General features: G+C 37.9%; 1 protein-coding gene across 1 annotated transcript; it reads left to right on the plus strand.

The window, feature by feature from the left end:
* The first annotated feature begins 20217 nt into the window (after positions 1-20217).
* Positions 20218-21318, plus strand: LOC114415927 (uncharacterized mitochondrial protein AtMg00810-like). The gene has a single exon (XM_028380789.1). The coding sequence runs from the start codon at positions 20218-20220 to the stop codon at positions 21316-21318; it is 1101 nt and encodes a 366-aa protein (XP_028236590.1).
* Positions 21319-22169: the final 851 nt, after the last annotated feature.

A 22169-nucleotide genomic window follows, 5' to 3' on the forward strand; every position in this document is an offset into this window, starting at 1 on the left:
CAAACTCTTCAGAATCCTGAACCAATCTATTCTAGGTAATTCAGGGTAAATGTCCAAACTCATCAGAGATCCGAATCTATCTATTCTGGGTAATGAACGTGAAACGTCCAAACTCTTCAAAAAATCAAACCAATCAGTTTCGGGTAATGCAGGGTAACTGCCCTCTATTCTGGGTAATGCAGGGTACTTGTCCTAGAAACTGCACCACGATACGATTGCCTTGTTGTGATTGAGTGACTAGGAATTCTAGATCCTCTTGTTCTGTAATAAAAGATCCAAGCAATTCCTCTTGAATAGCACTAAAACTGGTTGTTAGTGATTTTGAATGCGAACCAAATTCAATTACTACATGATCTTGGTCTTTGAATTCATGATACCTACTTGTTAGAGCATCCACTACATGATTTTGGTCTTGGAATTCATGATAAGCATCCAAAGTGGAACAAAAGAATAATGAGAGAATAACTGAAACTTCCCCCAACAATGAATAACCATAATTTAATTTTGATGAGTTGTAATGTTAGAACTCCCCTGAAAAAGTACAGGAGATCAATCTTAAATCCCAAGTGACTCAGTCGTGTCGAGGCTAAAGACATAGTAGCAAATGTAGCACTAGAAACCAAGCTATATGAACAACCAAATAAGAAGCTATGCTAACGCGCTAAAAGGTAAAAGGTAAGGGATAAACTCTTTTGCTTTATTCATTCATGCATTAACATATTTATACATGAAATTAATACTAGCTGCAGAAGGAATGATATTTTGTTACAAGCCAAGATGCTGTCCCCCGATACCCAACACAACTAACAACCTCACTCATAATCATGCAAGTGTGTGGGCCTCGTGTGAGTGCGTGCAGATTTGCGTTTGGGCCCTTGGTGTTCATCTATACGTGGCTCCTGTGTAATGGGTTGCAGTGGTGAATTGCTATCAATACCCCCAGTCCGAAAACAGACCTTGTCCTCAAGGTCATAAATGTCTTTAAGCTGTGGCCAATACTTCCAGGTGTAACATCCCAATTTTTCGTAAATAAATTTAAAAAGCTTTTTAGTAAATAAATAAATAAATAAATAAATATAGAGCAAATAATAGACTGAGTACCCTAGGTATAAATAGTTATGTTAAGTCAGCTGCCTCCTTTTTTGCTTCATTTTCGTTTTTCCCCTTCTCCTCTCAAAACCCTTTTTTTTTTCCCGCAGCCCACCAAACCTGTCTCAGAAACACGACGATCTCGAACCCGTTCACCGTTGGATCGTCGTGAAATTTGAGTATCATGTTCGCAACCCAATTCCGAACATTCTCACCGTTGAGAATTTCAAAATAATATCTGAGCTTAGAGGAAAACCCTTCGTATTGTAGCATTTTAATTTCCCGCAGAAACCCAAAACTGTCTCGGGAAAACTACGATCCCAGTTTCGTTAGCCGTTGGATTTTGATGAAATTTGGATATGTTGTTCGAAATTCAATTCCGCACGCTTCCACCGTTGGGATTTGCGAGATAATATTCGTGGAGGGAGAAAAAGGAATCGCATGAAGACAGTACAAGTGGAGGTTTCAATCTCTTCTCCGTCTCTGTGACATTTGGGAATTCTATCGGAGCAGTCGGATGAATAATTGAAAGAATTTCAGGGAACCGCTAGAGATGTTGCTATCGCTGGCTGAAGACACGTGAGTCCGCTCAGAGGTAAGGGATGAGTTATTCACAGTTGGAGATTAGTGAGAACATGTGTAGGGATCCTTAGAGGATTAAATTGGGGTTTTATTTTGGGATGTTTGTTAAATTGCAATTTTTCCTTTATGATTATAAATAAAATATTGATGTCCTAATGAAAATTGCTTGATAAATTATGTTCTTGATATTTGTATATTTCGACCTATGATTTTGATATAATTGTGTAATATTATTTAAGGAGTTTTAGTCCTCATGTTGTGATAGTCTTTTATATAAATTGTTATATTGAGGATATGAAATGATGATTCAAATTGTGAGTATGTGATGAATTGTAGAATAACATGTTGCTTTGAGATTATAATATTGTTATTGAGATTGAGTATAAGTGTAAAGTTGAACATGTGTTAATTTGTGAGATACATGTGAACATGTGATGGTGGATTGTGACACTATAAGATGTGAAATTGTGAATGAGTTCTAGTTGTGGATAAGTGTGTAGTTAACACTTGATGTGAAATCACTTGTGTTGTAAGCTATGAATTGTACAATAACCCGACCAGCGTTATCTTGAGAAAAATGTTGATGCGCAGTGTTAAAGAGAAAATGTAGGTTTCCTATTTAGGAACCAGTGTTAAATCGTAGCGCAATTGTGTTGAACGTGTTTAAAGCACGAGTGTAAGGTCGTGGGTATTGTATAATTCATGAGCAGTGTCTGCATGCAAAAATTATTTTAGGGGTTGGACCTGAATCAGGAGGGAGAGGCCCTGACGGACTCTTCGGAGTGTAGGCCTTGGGGGTCACCGGGTTTGAGTCTCCTTTAAGCCTATGCTGATCCCATATGGTTGGAACATTCTCGCAAAACATCGTGACCCTGACTGGTCTCCCTATGATCTTACTTAGTGAGAGTGACCTGACAAACCTATTGTGTGGTGTGTCTTGTTATGTACTCCTAAGCGCCCCAGGGTGGTTTTTCACTGACATGGTATCACATTGCATATAGGATTGAGTCTTAGCATAACTATTGCATATGCTTGCTAATTGATGTGTTATTATATCTTGATCGAAGTGTGAGATTCTTGTGTAATGTGATTGATAATTGAAAAGTGAATTTTGAATGATGAAGTGGTGAAGTTACGTGAGCTATGTTTAAGCAAGTGGTATCTCATTTATATAATATGTATATTTAATTGTCTTGTTTCTCTATTAGCTAGGAATGTGATAACTCACTCCCTATGTGTTGTTGTGTTTGGATCCTGTGATGATCTTGAACTTGTGTTTGGGGGAGCAGATGAATAGGTGGATGATTATGAATAATCTCATGCTAGAAGACACGGGAACACAACGCTCTGATAAGATGTGACATTAGGATATAGGTTCTATATTAATTGTATGAAGCTTAGACAACCTTGTTGAGTCGAGAATACTTTATTATTTATTTGGACAAGTTTGAATATGATGTAGAAGAAAATGAATGTGAGCCTTTTTCCCCTTTGAAAGACTTGTTTAAAACAATGTTTTAAAATTACTTTTAATTAATATTTGAATTTTTTTATTCCTTATTAGTATATATGTGAGGGGTAGAGGGTGTCACACCAGGTGGTATCTTCAGGTGCTAACCCGACCCATTGGACCAAGACCTGTGGAGTGGGTGGCTGAGTGGACTCATCCATTTTCCAGTCCAACAACTGTAGTGGGCGCACTATTGGATGATTAGCAGTGCTAAATGGTGGCAAAGTAGGTACGTCCAGTGGAATGGGACCATGATGGGCTTTCAGGAGGGAGACATGAAAGACTGGGTGGATCTTCGAAGTGGGTGGCAGCTGTAGGCGGTATGCGACATTGCCCACCCGTGCCTGAATCCTGTAAGGTCCATAGAACCTTTTGGAGAGCTTAGTATAGGCTGGTTGGAGCGAGGTCTGACGATAAGGGCATAAACGGATGTAAACCCAATCACCAATGTTATACGTGAGATCTTGCCTGTGTGAATCAGCTATGCGTTTCATGGACGCCTGGTACTTTTGTAGCTTGCGTGTGAGGGTTTGGTGAATGACATCCCGCGAAGTGCGTATAGCGTCTACTGCTTCCACAGTTGAAGTTCCAGTAGAATAGAAAGGTGGAGCTGGTGGTGGTGTGCCATACATAATCTCGAAGGGTGAAAAGCCAGTACCACTGTTGACGGAAGTATTATAGGACCATTCAGCTAGCGACAGAAACTTGAACCATTGTTGACGATGATCATGGACGCATGCACGTAAATACTGTTCGAGCACACGGTTAATAACTTCCATTTGGCTGTCTGTTTGCGGATGATACGCTGTACTGAAACGCAGCTTGGTTCCACTGATACGAAAAAGCTCTCGCCAAAATCCACTAATGAAGATGGGATCCCTGTCTGAAATGATGCTACGGGGAAAACCATGGTGCTTGCAGACAGTATCCATGAACAATAAAGCAACCTTATGCGCAGTGTAGTGTGTTGGCAATGGTCCAAAGTGAGTGCCTTTGGAGTATCGGTCGACAACGACCATGATGGTGGTGTACCCTTGCGAAGCCGGGAGACCCGTGATAAAGTCCATGGATAGATCACTCCAAAGTGATGAAGGAGGTGGTAATGGTTGCAAAAGGCCTGGTGGTTTACATGTCTCCGTCTTGATTTGCTGGCAAGTAACGCACGCAACGATATATTGACGAATATCTTGGCGCATATTGGGCCACCAGAAATGTTGTTGAATACGATGGAGCATTTTTTAAACACCCATGTGACTGCCTAACGGGGTGTTGCGATATTCGTCGAGGAGCACCTTGGAGAGATCATGACCAGCAGGGAGCCATATCTTTCCCCGAAATAGTAACCTATTATGTTTAACAGTGAAGCCGGGGTGGCCAGTAGGACTTTGTTGGACCTTAAGAAGCAACCTTAATTCACGTAATTCCACCACTTTGTCATTCAAAGTTCACTTTTCATCCATCAATTACACTTTTCAATCATCAATCACATTACACAAAAATCACATTCTCTGATCAAGACATAATAACACATCAATTTCATAATAAACAATTAGCAAGCGCATGAGACAGTTATGCTAAGACTCAAGCCTATATGCAATGTGGTACCATGTCAGTGAAAAACCACCCTGGGGCGCTTAGGAGTACATAACAAGACACACCACACAATGAGTTTGCCAGGTCACTCTCACTAAGTAAGATCATAGGGAGACCAGTCAGAGTCACGATGTTTTGCGAGAATGCTCCAACCATATGGGATCAGCATAGGCTTAAAGGAGCACTCAAACCCAATGACCCCTAAGGCCTACACTCCGAAGAGTCCGTCAGGGCCTCTCCCTCCTGATTCAAGTCCAACCCCTAAAATCATTTTAGCACATAGACACTGCTAGTGAATTATACAATACCCACGACCTCACACTCGTGTCTTAAGAACGTACAACATATTGCGCTACAATTTAACACTGGTTCCTAAATAGGAACCTACACTTTCTCTTTAACACTGGTTCCTAAATAGGAAACCTACATTTTCTCTTTAACACTGCGCATTTACACTTTTCTCAAGATAACACTGGTCGGATTATTGTACAATTCACAGCTTACAACACAAATAATGTCACATCAAGAGTTAATCACACACTTATTCACAACCAAAACCCATTCACAATTTCACATCTCATAATGTCACAATCCACCGTCACATGTTTTCACATATCTCACAATTCAACACCTGTTCTACTTTACACTTTTACTCAATCTCAATAACAATATTATAATCTCAAGGCAACATATCATTCCACAATTCATCACATATTTCATTTATAAGCACTGCTCATGAATTATACAATACCACGACCTCAAACTCATGTTTCAAACATGTTTAACACAATTGCGCTACAATTTAACACTGGTTCCTAACTAGGAACCTACACTTTCTCTTTAACACTGCGCATAAACACTGGTCGGATTATTGTATAATTCATAGCTCACGATATAATTAATGTAACATCAAATGTTAACACATCCACTTATTCACAATCGAATATCATGTCCATACTTTAACATCTCATAACATCACATCAACCATCTCATAACATTCCCAATGATATTCATAAGGTACAACATACACATGTTCATAAAATTTAACCATAATATTCTCAAACTCCAACACTTAATAATTTTTGCAATCATACTATAACACTCTACAATATTATTTACATAAATTATTAATATAAATAACTACCTCTATATATATAAACTAGCATACATCATATTAAATCACAAATTTCAAAGTAAGCTTTCAATGCACAAATTCTAAATAATTATATGAACACTTTGGTCAGTTTCAATTATGATATTAATTTTTTAAATTATATATAAAAACCTAAACAACAAGAAAAAGAGAAAATACCAAATCAATATCTCTCTCTAAATTTCTCCTTACTTTATTTTATCAATTCATATTAATTAGAAAAAGTACTCAATTTATAGGGTTCACGCTCAACACAATAGCATATCAATTAATTGATATATAATTTACTGTAATAATTATAAGGATAAAATGAAATTACAAAAACATCCAAAAACTCATTCCAATTGATATCTCTAAGGATCCCTACACATGTTCTCATTAGTTCCCAATTGTGAATAACTCATCCCTTACCTCTAAGCGGACTCACGTGTCTTCCGTCAACGATAGCGGCATCTATAGCGGTTCCCTGAGATTCCTCAAGTTTTTCCTCCGACTGCTCCGATAGAATTCTCGAACGTCAGAGAAACGGAGAAGAGATTGAAGCCTCCGCTTGTACTGTCTTCATGCGATTCCTTTTTCTCCAACCACGAATATTATCTCAAAAATCCCAACGGTGAGAGTGTGAGAAATTGAATTTTGAGCAACATATCCAAATTTCATGAAAATCCAACGGTTAAAGAAACCGGGATCGTAGTTTTACCGAGACAGTTTTGGGTTTCTGCGGGAAAATAAAAAGCTACAATGCGAAGGGTTTTCCTCTAAGCTCAGACATTATTTTACAATTCCCAACGGTGAGAATGCTAGAAATTTGGTTTTGAACATGGTGATCAAATTTCACGACGATCCAACGGTCAATAAGTCCGAGATCATCTTTTTTCTGAGACAGATTTTGTAGGCTGCGGGAAAAAGAAAGAGTTTTGAGAGGAGAAGGGAAAAAACGAAAATGAGAGGCAGAGGAGGCTGAGGAGTCAGTCTGAAAAACCTAGCATGTTGCTATTTATAGCTAGGGGCATTTACGACCTATTATTTACTCTATTTATTTATTTTTATTATTATTACTAAAAAATTCTTAAATTTATTTATGAAAAAATGGGATGTTACAGGGTCTGGAGCAACACCTTGCAAGGATACTATGTGGCCGAGATAATTCAGTTGATGTTCGGTGAAAGTACACTTGGAAAGGCGGAGATAGAAGGAGCGCTGTGAGAGCGTAACCAAGATGGCCTACAAGTGTTGAAGGTGCGCATGAAATGAAGGGCTGTAGACGAGAATGTCATCAAAGAAGACAACAATGAACTTTCGTAGAAATGGCCGGAGAAGGTCGTTCATGGTGGCCTGAAATGTCGAGGGTGCATTTGTCAGACCAAATGGCATCACCTTGAATTCAAAGTGACCATGGTGGGTGCGGAACGCAGTTTTGGGAATGTCCTCTTCATTCATTCGAATTTGATGGAACCCTTGACGGAGGTCCAACTTCGAGAACCACAATGTTGTTCCTATCTCATCAAGTAGCTCATCTATCATAGGCATTGGAAATCTATCTTTGATGGTAATTGCATTTAGAGCACGATAGTTAACACAACACCTCTAGCTCCCATATTTCTTCTTCACCAATAATACCGGAGAAGAAAATGGACTATGGCTATGGCGGATCATGTCCGTGTCCAACATGGCGGCGACTTGCCTCTCGAGCTCATTTTTCTGGGAATAGGGGTACCGATAAGGTTGTACATTAACGGGGTTGGTGTTTGGCTGTAAATGGATGTGGTAGGTAATGGTGCATGGTGGGGGCAGATGGGTGGGTTCCTGGAAAATACCTGCGTATCGCTAAAGAAGACGATCCAGTGCAGGGTGGGTGTGAATAGTGGGAGTGGGTGTGATGTTGGTAGAGGGGGGGTGGGGGTAGTGGCACGGGTTAGTTTGTATAAGGCAGAGATGCTATGGGTTTGGGCCAAACGTTTAACCTGTTGGGCCAAAGCTGGACTGGGATGTATGGGTACATCTGCACGTAGCGCAATGGGTTGGTTCTCGTATGTGAAGCGCATCGTCAATGAGGAATAGTCCGTGGTGATCGGCCCTAGCTGTTTCAACCACTGAACTCCGAGCACTATGTCTACACCACCTATAGGCAATTGAAACAAATCAAGAAAAGTGTGGCCCTGGACTAGGATAGGTACCTCGGGACACTTGGTGTCACAATCAATGGTGTTGCCATTGCCTATCATGACTCGCATGGCCGCTGTGGGAACCTGAGCCAGGTGGAGGAAAGAGGCGAGGCGAGTCTGTATGAAATTGTGGGTGCTGCCACCATCCACGAGAATGATTACCTGATGGTGTGCTACGGTGCCATAAAGACGAATTGTCTCCGGTGCCGGCATTTCCGCCAAAGTGTTGAGGCTGATCTAAGGGCCCTGAAGTGAGGCCAGAGGATCACCATGGTCATCGGTGTGCGAGTGTGGGTTAGTTGGTGGAAGATCTGTGCAGTCGTCATCATCATCGTCTGCAATGAGTAAATGGAGGCGAGGGTGGCAACGGTTGTCGAGAATCCACTTCTCGTCACAATGATAACATAACCCCTTGTCACGGCGAACAACAAGTTCTTCCGTGGAAAGTCGCTTAACTGAAGGGCGTATCGGGGTGAGAACGATGGAAGGAACCGCAGTGGGTGGTGGCGAACCAAAAGGGGTATAGGATGTGCGGGAATGGCAACGGCGGTGCTGAATCTTTTCTTCCTACAACTTGGCAAGCGCCACGGCTTGCGGTATGGACATAGGTTGCAGAGCCTGGACTTCGCGGCGGAGGTCCGGGTAAAGGCCCGAAATAAAACAGCTCAGTAGCACCGTGGGGGATAGACCAATGATCCAATTTGCTAAACGTTCAAACCCAGTGAGGTAATCATTCATTGAACCTCGCTGTTGAAGCATGAATAGTGCCCCCTTGTGGATCATCGTAAAATGTCGGAGCAAATCTGGACTCTAAAGCTTGGAGTAGTGTAGGCCAGGAGGAGATGAACCCGTTGCGGGTCATCTATTGGTACCAGGATAGCGTCGGACCGTCCATGTAGAATGAAGCCACGGTGATACGCTCCTGGTCTGGTAAGCCCTGATAGTCAAAGAATTGGCAGATTTTAAAAATCCAGCCAACTAGATCTTGGTCGTCGAATCTAGGTACATTGAGCTTTATGTGTGGTTTGTAAGTGTGTGGAGAAGGGATGGGGTTGTGGTGCGGGGAATGTTGCAGGGAAGATTATTGGATGGTGAGGGCAACGAGGTGTTTGAGCATGGCGTCCATTTTTGTATTCATGGAGGTTTTGGGTTTGGGCGAGGGTCGTGTGATCTTGGGTGAGGGTGGCCTGAGCTTGGGTGAGTTTGGCGACGTCCTCCTCGAGGCATTCAAGTGTGGATTGACGGGTGTTATGGTCTGGCATGGCTGGCTGGTGGGTGGGTGGCAGGTCAGACCAAGTTGGTACGAACAACCAAATAAGAAGCTATGCTAACGCGCTAAAAGCTAAAAGGTAAGGGATAAACTCTTCTGCTTTATTCATTCATGCATTAATGTATTTATACATGAAATTAATACTAGCTGCAGAAGGAATGATATTCTGTTACAAGCCAAGATGCTGTCCCCCGATACCCGACACAGCTAACAACCTCACTCATAATCGTGCAAGTATGTGGGCCTCGTGTGAGTGCGTGCAGATTTGCGTGTGGGCCTTTGGTGTTCATCTGTACATGGCTCCTGTGTAATGGGTTGCAGTGGTGAATTGCTATCACTATCTGCATCAGGTGTCCTTTTCACTTCTTTATCAGAGAAAATGGAGTACACAGAAGTGATCATCAAAATAAAAAAGGCCACATGTGCTTCCAGCCGGGGAGAGCTGGAGCGTGCCTTTGTGAACAAGGTGACAAGGCAGATAAAGAAACTAAATATAATATAAAGTAATATTTTCCACCACGTCCATTTTGCAAATAAATGATCTAAAGAGGATATGAAAGTGTAACAGTGCAGTCCAACAACAGATGAAAAGAAACATACAAATCTCCATACCTTCGGGCTTCAGCTTTTGCAGCCATTTGATGGCCATGAGCTCCATGTTCTTTCTCAAGCAAGCAAGGTTTGCATTCAGGAACAGAGAAGCTGATAGCCACCAGTTTTGACTTTAGATCAACCCTTCACATTTGATAGACATTTCAATGAAAAGGAAGGGAAAGCTACATTTCTATTAAAAATTGGGGGTGGTGGTTGGAAATGTGTACATTTGTAAGTTTCTTCTTGTGTATTTTCTCTTACCTAAAGAATCTTCTGACATAGTTAATTAAAATATCATGTAACTTTCATCCTAATTAACTCTCCTGAAGTTTGAACAATTTTATTTACAATATAAAGTATGACAAGATTTTGTATTATGTTATTTTGTTTTCCATGTCTTTTGTTCTACTTGGACTCGGTAACCACCTTACTCGGTGGTCGGCCGTGTAATCTACTTAGATACCAAATATCTAGGAGATTTAAATAAGGTAAGAGAAAGACTTTTTCTCTTAGTCAAAAGATAAATATATAATCTTAATATCAGAAAGTATCTTTTATTAGGGGAAAGATAAGATAAATATCATATTTTTCTATTTACATTATCTTGAAGAAGAAGATTGAGATTAGATAATCCAATCTCTCTCTATATATATGAGACCATTGATACTCAAGTAAAACATTTTGATTCCAACTCATATACTATCGTGTGCATACCTTTGCGCCTCTAACTTTAGTGTTAGAGTGTCTTTGCAGGTATCCCCCCTCCCTTACCGTGAGCAACTTCTTGTCAAATCCGGTAAGAACATTTGGTGCCCATCGTGGGATGAGGGAAAACTTCTCCTTCGACCACATTATCATCAATGGCGGCAAATGGAAACAACACCTTTGTAGCCAACCAGATAGTACCACCATTGGGGCAGGCAACCAACTGGTTTGGCATGCCCGCCATAGGAACCCTTGAAAATGAGATCCCAACAACCATGGTGAAGATCCCGTGTCAGGTGCCTAACGATCATTCCTTGATTGTCACCCTGCAAAAAGAGATGAATGCCATGGAGTAGCAGAATACTCAGAGATGGAAAACCTCCAAAAGGAGAATGTTGTCCTTTGGGAACAATACTAGAAGCTCCCGCAGGACAACAACATGCATTTGATCTCGGCAGCTGGCACCCATCAGACTCATATGCCTGAGATCGATGAAGCCGACAAGACGTAGAGGGAAAGAACTCCGTCGGTCACTCAGCCGATCCATAGAGTCGAGCATTGGCTCCACCCTTTTGTAGATGATATCATGTAAACACATCTACCACCTGGATGGAAAACGTTGACAATGGATAAATACGACGGACTCTCGAACCCAGATGAACACATGGATGCATTTGTCACCCAGATGAACCTATTCACGAATGACAGCGTCATCATGTCCCGAGTATTCCCGATAACCCCAAGGGGAGCAACACTTCATTGGTATACCTGTCTACTGAAAAAATTGATAGACTCCTTGTAATGCAGATTACACGTTTCGGAGCCCAAGATGCAACAAGCCGCTTGTACCACCTAACTGTAGTGGCTCTTGCAAACATTCGGCAAGACGAGGAAGAGTCACTATATTACTTCATGGAGAGAACTTAAACTACAATTTTAAAAAAAAAAACGTGAATTTGAATAGCCAATTGATAATCTTTGATCCAAGCTTCTCCATCATTCTCAACTATGGGCAATTTGACATATTCTTAGTTCTTGTTGGGACCATGAATATGTTGATGGTTTTAAAATTCCAGCTTATTGTCTCAGATGAACATGTTGGGTTAATATTTTATGTTCATCAAACATTCCTTAAGCTTTTTAAATGAATTAAGGAACCATCGAAAGTCGAGGCTATTCATTGACGTTTACAATAAGTGACTTAAAGTGATCATTTCAAAACAAATCCAAAATTTCCAAGTTAGAGGAGGCAAAGGAAAACATGAAGCTTTAAGGATAAAGGAAATGTTGCGGTATAATTGATGTCTGATTTTCAGAGTAATATAGGTTCTGTCCTATTGTCTTTGACGCTTGTGGATATTATAAATTGCAATTTAAAATGTTAGCAAGTTCACTTCCTAAGAATTTTCTGTTTCAGGTTTTAATAACTCTTACAAAAAAGGATTTCTCTTAGGCGTGTTTTGTATTGTGGGCAAAGTTTTAAAATTTTAACTCCATTGTTCATCAATTTCTAGCTCGTAACAAATTGAAGGCCTTAGCTAAACATACATAGCGTACATATTAATTTACAACACATAAAATATGAAACAAACAGCAGTGGACTTTTGAACTCCATATGGCATATATGATAGAGCTATATGCCGATATCAATAATTTTAACCAATAATCTCAGCTTTTTCTTCCCTAACTTTATGCATTTTTATGATAAACTGAGACATTTATTTTGCCTAATAGATTAAAGGTTTCTTCTTCTTTCACAATTCAAGGTACCTCCATTACTTGTTTTTAACTGCCACTACCTTGGTATATGAATCAGAGCAATTAATCCTTACATCTTAAATATGTTTCCTAAATATGTAGTAATATTAGTTATTAGATAGTATTTTAACAATGGTCAATATATCATTAATATTAATCATATTTAATACCTTGTAAAATAATTGTGTTATTAGCTCAAAAATTGGTCATCTATATAGATTTACTTATATTTTCTGATTAACCGTGAAAATTTCCACTACAATTAGTACTAAAATTTACCTCAGGCAATCTTAAATATGAATGCATTGATTTTTTTGGAATTTATAAATTGTAAGACAAAATTAAACGTGAGAGAAACATTCTAAAGAATGTATGAAAGGCTTAGAAAACAAAATAGCGTATATGGATCTTTTGGCTGACCAAAAAAAAAAAAAAAAAGAAAAAGCATATCTGGATCTAATTAATTTTCGAAATCTTTAAGTTGATAAACTAAAAACAGGTTTGTAAATAAAATTTGTTGGTTTAATTTGAGGAAAAAACATAGGAGAGAAGAAAAAAATAAATAGAGATGAACGTAGGTTTTAAGTTGAAACTGCTGAAGCAATTTATTATTGAATAAATCTCATATTTAAATACATTTAAATAACTGTTTGATAATTCAAAAACAAAATAAAAAAACTAATTTAAAATTCAAAATCAACTTATTCACTAATAGCTCAATAACAAATTCTTATCAATTGACTAATTCAAATTAAAAATAAAAAAATCTTGACAACATCTAAGGCAAGTTCAATAACACTCCTTTCTTTTTCATAAATTCAACCTGTTGATTTACATTGCTGAAAAACTACTGCTTCCTTCACATGTGATTATGAGTCTTGGCATTTTCAGCTTTTAGGTTCTTAGACTTTAAACATTGCTCATTTTGCTCAATTATTTCATCTTTCTCTCTTAATTGTATCTTCTTGTTTGTATGCTCTTGTGCAATAGCTGCAATTTTTTCTTTTAGTTGAACTACTTTGGGACGTAGGGGCTGCTATTTTAGAATTTGCTTATTTTTCTTTAGTTTTTGTGAGACAATTCAGTGATATTTTATTTTATTGGAAAAAAAATTTGTTCATTCTCCAATGGATTTAAAGCAAAACTTTTTCCTCTCACTTTTATTACTTTGAGAATATCCTTGTTTTTAAATTTACGATATGTTTATACGCTCTCTCCTCCTCCCAAATTCGTTCTCCCTTCTTCCTTTCCAAAATCTTATCGTTTTCCTACATACACCAAAACCTATTCTTGTAAAACTATAATATTGGACTCGTTAACCATTAGATTGTCCTTAAATTTGGACACCACTTTAGGAACTCATTTTCTCAAATTCTCACCATTGGGATTTGTGAAATAATGGCTTTAGAGAGGAAAATGTCCCTTGCACAATTAAAGACAATAAAATTGAGGCTCTAGTCCCTTCTCCTTCTCTCTAACGCTTCTAAACCCTAGCAGAGCAAACAAAAGGAAAACTTGCGAAATCTCAGGGAATCGCTAGAGACTACTCCAATATTGCTGCCAGACTACACACGTGAGCTCACTTGGATGTGAGAGATAAGTTTATCGCAATTAGGGTTAGAAAGAACATGTGTAAGGATCTTTAGAGGATCAAATTGAGATTTATTTTGGGACGTTTACTGTATTGTAATTCTGCATTTATGATTATAATCACGAGATTGTTATGTTTGACAGGCTAATTGATGCCCTAATGCGAATTGGTTGATAAAATTAAGTGCTCTTAGTGTTTTCATGTTTTTGAACCTGTGATTTTGATTCCTTTGATTTTGAAATAATTATGTGAAATTGTTTGAGGGGTTTTACTCCCTATATTGTGAGAAACATTTTTGTGTAATTCGTTTGTGTTTTGGACAAGATTTACTAAATTAACATGAGAATTAGATTGTTGGAAACATTCTTTGTCATGTTTTGGCCTCATAAGCTTATTTCGTGTTGGTGATTATAACACACACACATGAATTGTTAAAATAAATTGGGAATTAATAGTTCAAATAATAAATTTAAATGAAAGAAAATTAATATATTAAGATTTAACGATAAATATCTTCAATGCATTTTTAGTTTAATTATTTATTAACTCTTTTTAATTGAAAATAATATAGTCCGATTTAATACGCATGTTTTGTGCCATGTAAATATTAATATTGTGTGATGTTTATATAATTCATGAGGTGTGATAACATGTTGTGTTGGAATTATAACATTGTAATTCAAATTCGGTGTATGTGATAAATTGAGTATGTGTTGAATTGTAAGATACATGTGTATTGAGATTTTGTGTGCATTGAGTTATGAGCTATAAATTGTTCGATCACACAACTGTAAGACCCTTTAAGGGTGACGAGTTAATGCGTGATGAGTATTGTGATGAGATACACTGTGAGAACTCGACGAGTTGAATCACTTTGAGGCGCGACAAGTTAAAATGATTTTGAAAACAATTGAGTGGTTGTGCGTATTGCATAGTTTAAACTCTAGTGGCACATATATGAGATGATTAATCATATGAATATAACATATTAATATTATTATTGAGTGATATGTATATGATGCATGAGGCGTGATAACATGATGTCTTGGGATTATGAAAGTGTGATGAACTATGTATAAGTGACAAGTTGAGTATGTGTTAAATTGTGAGATCACTTGTGTATTGAGATGTTGTGTGCATTGAGTTGTGAGCTATGAACCATACAATCACACGACTGTAAGACCCTTTAAAGGCAACGAGTTAATACACGATGAATATTATGATGTGATCCATTGTTGGAACCCGACGAGTTGAATCACTTTGGGGCGTGTTAACTCATTAACAAGTGCACCAAATTGTCACACGTAGTAAAGTTAAAGTGGAAGTCCGAGTGTCGAATCCACATGGACTTTGTTTGTACTTAAGTAGGTGAATATATAATTTTTCAAGCAATAAATAAATTGGTTTAAAAGATTGCAAAGAAAACAACAAATTAAATTGGCAGAGAATTAAATTAAAATAAAAAGGTAAGAAATTAAACATGAATTTAAATTAATTAATTAAAAACAAAAAAGATGAGAAAAACCAATATTATAGAAGTTAAATTTAGAATATGAGAATGTTGAAAACTTAGCCTACCAGAGCTACTCTTGATGTAATATTAATGATTTTTCTCTAATTATGTTTATTCCAATTTTACACCTACATCTACTCATATACTCTAACCAAGATCCCTCGAGTGAAAGAGCCTAACTTATCTATGTTTTCTCCCAAATTCATTTGCTGAGATAAAATAGTTAAATTGCATTAAGATTAGAGATGTATAACAGGCTAAATATAATCAACCTATCCCTAGTGATAAAGTTATTTAGATACACTTTCTCAGTTCTATTAGAAAATAATCCTTTCCAACGCTACCCTTAAAACTTACCATGCAAAAGTAATATTCATAAAAGATATGAAGAGAAATTACATCAAAAGCAGTTGGCTGCTAAGTTCCCAACAAAGGGGGGCAGGGGGAGGTTAGCCTCTCATTGTCATAGGAGGTTTTACAATTTCAAGAAGGGAATATTTAGTAAAGGGGGAACTTGAGAAAGGGAAAGATGGGAAGGAATGACTTTTAATGCTTGTTTCTCCTTCTTCTAGCCTTTGTCTTCTATAAGGAATTGTATTATCTTGAATTTTCTGTGTGTGTTTTTTTTCCTTTTTCTCTCTCTTTTTTTATAGGTGGAAATTAGTTTAATTTTCACGCAACCTTCGCGCTAAGCACACTTGCCGCATTTAGTGAGTATGGCGGTATCCGCGCTTAACATGTGTCTCGCGCTAAGCGTGCCTTTACTTTCTTGTATTAGTCTGCTTTCCTAAATTAGTCCTGCGTCCTAACGCTAAGCGTGTTGTGCCCGCTGAGCCTGTGCATCGCTTTGAGTGCCTAGGACACGCTAAGCGCGTATCTTCAGATGACCAATTTGCTCTTTTGGGCTTTACTTTATTTTTCTGCTCCAATTATTCACTAAACATCATAAATTCATCAACTTTTAATATTTTCTGCACAAAAACTTAAACGATATTAAAATTCCAATTATTTTCACAAAAAGGAAGAAATAAGAGAGAAAAATTACTAATTCTTAAATAATTTAATCCCAAAATATACCTATACATAGTAGTTATCAAGGCACAACATATTAAAATTATTTTGAGAATAATTGAGGAGTCATATGTTTCGTATAACTCATAGATAGAGTCTATGTGTTAAAATGTTTTATGGGTTGGACCTGAATCAGGAGGGAGAGGCCCTAACGGGCTCTTCGGAATCTAGGGCTTGGGGGTAAATACACCTGGTTTGAGGGCTCCTTTAAGCCAGTGCCGATCCCACATGGTTAGAACATTCTCGCAAAACAACGTGATCCTGATTGGTCTCCCTATGATTTTACCTAGTGAGAATGACTTGACTTACAGTGTGTGGTTTGTCTTCTCATGTACTCTCCTAGGTGTCCGACGAGGTTTTTCGCTGACATGGTACTGTATTGCATATAGGATTGAGTCTTAGTATATCTATTGGATAACACCTGTGTAATTATTATAGCAAGCAACAAACATAATATATGATTAAAAAAATACTAAAATTTTGGTGTACAAAAAATAATATATACAATACTAATAATCATCATCACTATTATTATCTTCATCAATATAATCACTTTCTTCATCTTTTATCACGATTAAGGGGTTGAAGTTAGTTACTAGGAGTTATTAGAAGTTAGGTGAATAGTTACTTAGTTATGTTACTAGAAGTTATTGAAGTTAGTTACTAGGAGTTACTAGAAGTTGGTTACTCAAGTTGGTTATTCTCTATATTTGTATAAATAAATCACCTTTCTAATACTTTGATGAATGAATTCGAAAACTATCGTTCATTTCTTTCATTCTTGATATGGTATCTTACATTGTTCTTCTGCCAAAGCAATCTGGGATGATCTTCAAGAACGTTTCGAGCAACGAAATGGTCCTTTAATTTTTTAACTTAAGCATGAATTGATCACTCTGCAACAAGGTTCCATGTCTGTTTCCTCTTTCTACTCCAAGCTTCGTTCTCTGTGGGAGTCATTATCAGAACTGAAGCCCTCACATAGTTCCACATGTGGAGGAATTAAACCTTGGTGCGATTTTAAACAAATGGAGTATGCTATGCAGTTCTTGATGGGGTTGAACGAATCCTTCTCTACTATCAGAGGTCAAATTTTATCCATGGATCCCTTTTCCTCAATAACTAATGTTTTTTCCTTAGTTGTTCAAGAAGAAAAGCAAAAGGAAGTCGGTGCTTCCACCTCTGCTAGTGAAGTTTCGCATGCTTTTGCCTTGAAGCCTTCTTCTGTTGCACACAATCATCCTACCAATCGCTTCAAATGATCTTCCAAGAATCGCCCCTTGTGTGCTCATTGTGGTATGTTGGGTCATACTCAGGATCGTTGCTTCAAGTTGCATGGTTATCCTCCAAATTATAAGAGGACTAGTTTTTCCTCAGAAGTCAAGAAACATTCTTCATCTTCTGAACCACCACACAAGGTTGCTCAACAAGTATTTGTTGATATGTCTCACTCACCATCTTCCTCTAGTGACTCAGGTTCCCAATTTCAACTTACTGCCCTGCAATATAGCCAATTGATGAATCTTTTAGAAAGTCATGCTACCAATGCTATCATCCCTCAAGGTGTTTCTTCTGCCAGTGGTATGATCCTTTCTACATCCACTTCTAATTTTCTTCATGATTGTTGGCTTTTAGATTCTGGTGCCAGCATTCATATTTCTTGTTCCCTTCATCATTTTCGATCTTACCAACTTGTTTCTGGTAAAACTGTCACTTTGCCTAACAATGATGTTATACCTATCATTGCCATTGGTTCGGTTTGCTTAACCAATACCTTACTCTTGCATAATGTTGCCTACATTCCTAAATTCAAATTCAATTTAATTTCAGTTAGTGCTCTTCTAACCAATCCTAATTTGTCCATTTCTTTTTCCCAAAATGCATTTGATATTCAGGAGAACCAAACTTGCAAGAGGATTGGTAGAGGGGCTCTCATCCAAGGCCTTTATGTCTTAGATCTCAAGGACACTCTTGATTGCAAATTTACTTTTCCTGTTATCAATTCTCATACAAATTCCATTCCTTGTAAAAATGCTCATATTTGGCATTCTAGATTTGGTCATATCTCAGACAAAGTTTTTAAACATTTGAATAATAAAATTGGTCTGCACCTTTCTCCTAATTTCTCTTCTTCTAATTGTTCTGTTTGACCTCTTGCTAAATTTAGAAGATAATCTTTTCCTAACTCTAACCATTTATCTAAATTACCATTTGACTTAATTCACTATGATATATGGGGTCCCTATGCTCACCCTACCTATGAGGGAAGGAGAGTTTTCCTTACATTGGTTGATGATTGCTCAAGATTCACTTGGCTATTTCTGCTTAAGAACAAATCTGAAGTTTCAATCTATGTGCAACAATTTTTCACCATGGTTCAGACTCAGTTTGGTGTATCTATCAAATGCCTCATGTCTGATAATGCTAAGGAACTCGCCCTCACTCCGTTTTTGGCTTCCATGGGCAGTCTTCATCAATTTTCCTGTGTTGAAAGGCCAGAACAAAATTCAATAGCGAAAAGGAAGCATCAATATCTGCTCAATGTAGCAAGAGCTTTGTTTTTTCAGTCTAAAGTTCCTATCTCATTCGGGGGTGATTGTGTTACCACTACATGTTTTGTTATCAATAGAACCCCTTCACCATTACTGCAACACTGCTCACCCTACAATATTTTGTTCAAAAAGGAACCTAACTATCATGCCTTAAGAAGTTTTGGCTGTTTAGCATTTGCTTCCACTCTTCCATCATCAAGGAACAAGTTTTCTCCTCGAGCAGTGCTTGCCATTTTTGTTGGCTATCCCCAAGGTTATAAAGGATACAAATTGTATAGCCTAGACACTAAGAAATTTTTTGTGTCTAGAGATGGTGTCTTTCATGAATCCATTTTTCCTTTTCAAACCATTTCACAGCCTCAAGTCATTCCGAATCCTTTACTTGATTTGGTTATTCCCATTCCCATAACTAATACCTTACCTAACCCTGACCAGACTAGTAGCCAATCACCACAACCAACTAATCGCTTTAACCATGACCCAACTGATTCATCCTCAATCCCTGGCTCAGATCATCCTCACACTTTGCCCTCTGTCACCTTAAGAAGGAGTACACGCCACTCTAAGCATCCCTTATACTTGTCTGATAATGTAATATCACAATCTCAGGCTGCATATGCCATCCAACATCATTGTTCCCTATTGCCTCTTAGCCCTCCTTACAGAACTTTCATTAATCACATCTCCTTTGTCTATGAACCTCAGTTCTATCATCAAGTTGTTCCTTATCTTGAATGGCGTCGAGCAATGCATGAGGAAATCCAAGCTCTTGAAGCAAATTCCACTTGGACACTTGTTCCATTACCACCTGGTAAGCATTGTATAGGATGTCGATGGGTGTATAAAGTTAAATACAAAATGGATGGCTCTGTAGATAGATACAAAGCATGATTGGTTGCCAAAGGTTATACACAACAAGCTGGGATCGATTTCTCTTATACATTCTCTCCAGTAGCCAAACTTATCACTGTGAGAGTTCTACTTTGTGTTGCTGCAGCTAGAAACTAGTGCCTTCTACAATTGGATGTTAACAGTGCTTTTTTGAATGGCGATTTGTTTGAAGAAGTTTATATGGAACTTCCCAAGGGATACAAGTCATCCAATCCTTCATTGGTATGCAAATTGAACAAATCATTATGTGGCCTAAAACAAGCCTCTAGACATGATTACTCCCTTTTTACCATTGGCTCAGGCAATTCCTTAGTCATTTTACTAGTATATGTAGATGACATCATCCTGTCAGGGCCTAATATTGCCTCCGTACAAGCTATTCAGACCAAATTACAGTCTTTGTTTCAATTGAAGATCCTTGGCTCTTTGAAATATTTTCCTGGCTTAGAAATAGCCAAATCCAGTAAAGGTATCTCACTATCCCAGCGAAAGTATGCTCTATCTCTTTTGGAAGATACAGGTTTCTTGGCCTGCAAACCTTCCAATTTACCAATGGATCCCAATCTGAAACTCAATCTTCTTGATGGAGACTTACTCCCTGATCCATCAATGTACAAAAGATTAATTGGTAGATTGCTTTATTTGACCATCTCACGGCCTGATATCACCTTTGCTGTGAATCGCTTAAGTCAGTTTATGAAAGCACCTAGAGTTCCTCACCTACATGTTGTTCATCATCTTCTGCAATATATCAAATCTGCTCCTGGACAAGGTTTGTTTTTCCCTGCTCAGAACTCTCTCAACCTCACTGCCTTTGCGGATGCTGATTGGGCCAGTTGTGTTGATACCAGAAGATCCACTTCTGACTTTTGTGTCTTTTTGGGAAACAACCTTCTTTCTTGGCATTCTAAGAAACAACCCACTATTTCAAAATCATCCACTGAAGCTGAATATCGTGTCTTGTCTTCTGTTACTAGTGAAATTGTTTGGTTAAGCAAGTTACTTCTTCACTTTGAAGTTGATGTGCCCTCTGTTATGTTATTTTGTGATAACAAATCTGCTATAAGTCTTGCTTCAAACCCTGCTCATCATGAACGATCCAAGCACATTGACATTGATCATCATTTCATTAGAGAATATGTTCAGTCCAAAGTAGTCAAGCTTGTCCATGTCAAGAGCCAACACCAGGTTGCAGATGTTTTTACAAAAGCACTTCCAAGCCCGATTTTTGGTAAATTCATTGCCAAGTTGGGAATGATTAACATCTATTCGCCAACTTGAGGGGGGGTATCATGATTAAGCGATTGAAGTTAGTTACTAGGAGTTATTAGAAGTTAGGTGAATAGTTACTTAGTTATGTTACTAGAAGTTATTGATGTTAGTTACTAGGAGTTACTAGAAGTTGGTTACTCAAGTTGGTTATTCTCTATATTTGTATAAATAAATCACCTTTGTAATACTTTGATGAATGAATTCGAAATCTATCATTCATTTCTTTCATTCTTGATATCTTTTGTTAAATCAATACTCTTCTTTGCGGTCAACAACTTCTGAAGGTATCACTAGTTTTCCATCAACTATGGGACGGGCTAAATCATTCCTATCCAAAGACAATCCTCAATCATTATGTATGAAATTAGATGTAAAGGGAATCGAGCCAATATCATCATTTTCTTGACAAACCTAGGTGTAGTTTTCTCAGGCACATCATACAAGTCTCGAGGCTTTGTTTTCTCAACAACTAACCAATTAGGATCTTTGGTATCTTTAACATAATATACTTGTTGAGATTGACTGGTCAAGACATATGGCTCATTAGTTCTCATTTTACGACTACTATTAATAAGAAAGAATCCATATTTGTCAATAGGATACATCCAACGATATTGCATTGGCCCAGCAATCCTTGCCTGCCTCATCTACTAAGTGAATGGGCAAATGGACCATTATGTCAAAAAAAAAGGAGAAAATATTTTCTCTAACTTGCATAAGGTTAGAACTATTGTTCTTTGTAGCAAGTCCAAGGTCTCCAAACTCAATGTCTTAGAGCATAACTTTCTAAAAAAGAAACTAAATTAAATTAATGCCTCACAAACTTCATTTCGTAGAACACCGCGTATTGAAGTGGGAAA

The sequence above is a fragment of the Glycine soja genome, chromosome 6 (assembly GCF_004193775.1).
Source record: "Glycine soja cultivar W05 chromosome 6, ASM419377v2, whole genome shotgun sequence".
Lineage (NCBI taxonomy): Eukaryota > Viridiplantae > Streptophyta > Magnoliopsida > Fabales > Fabaceae > Glycine > Glycine soja.

Coding starts and splice junctions, on each gene's coding strand:
- LOC114415927 (XM_028380789.1), top strand. CDS start 20,218: ATGGAACTTCCCAAGGGATACAAGTCATCCAATCCTTCATTGGTATGC.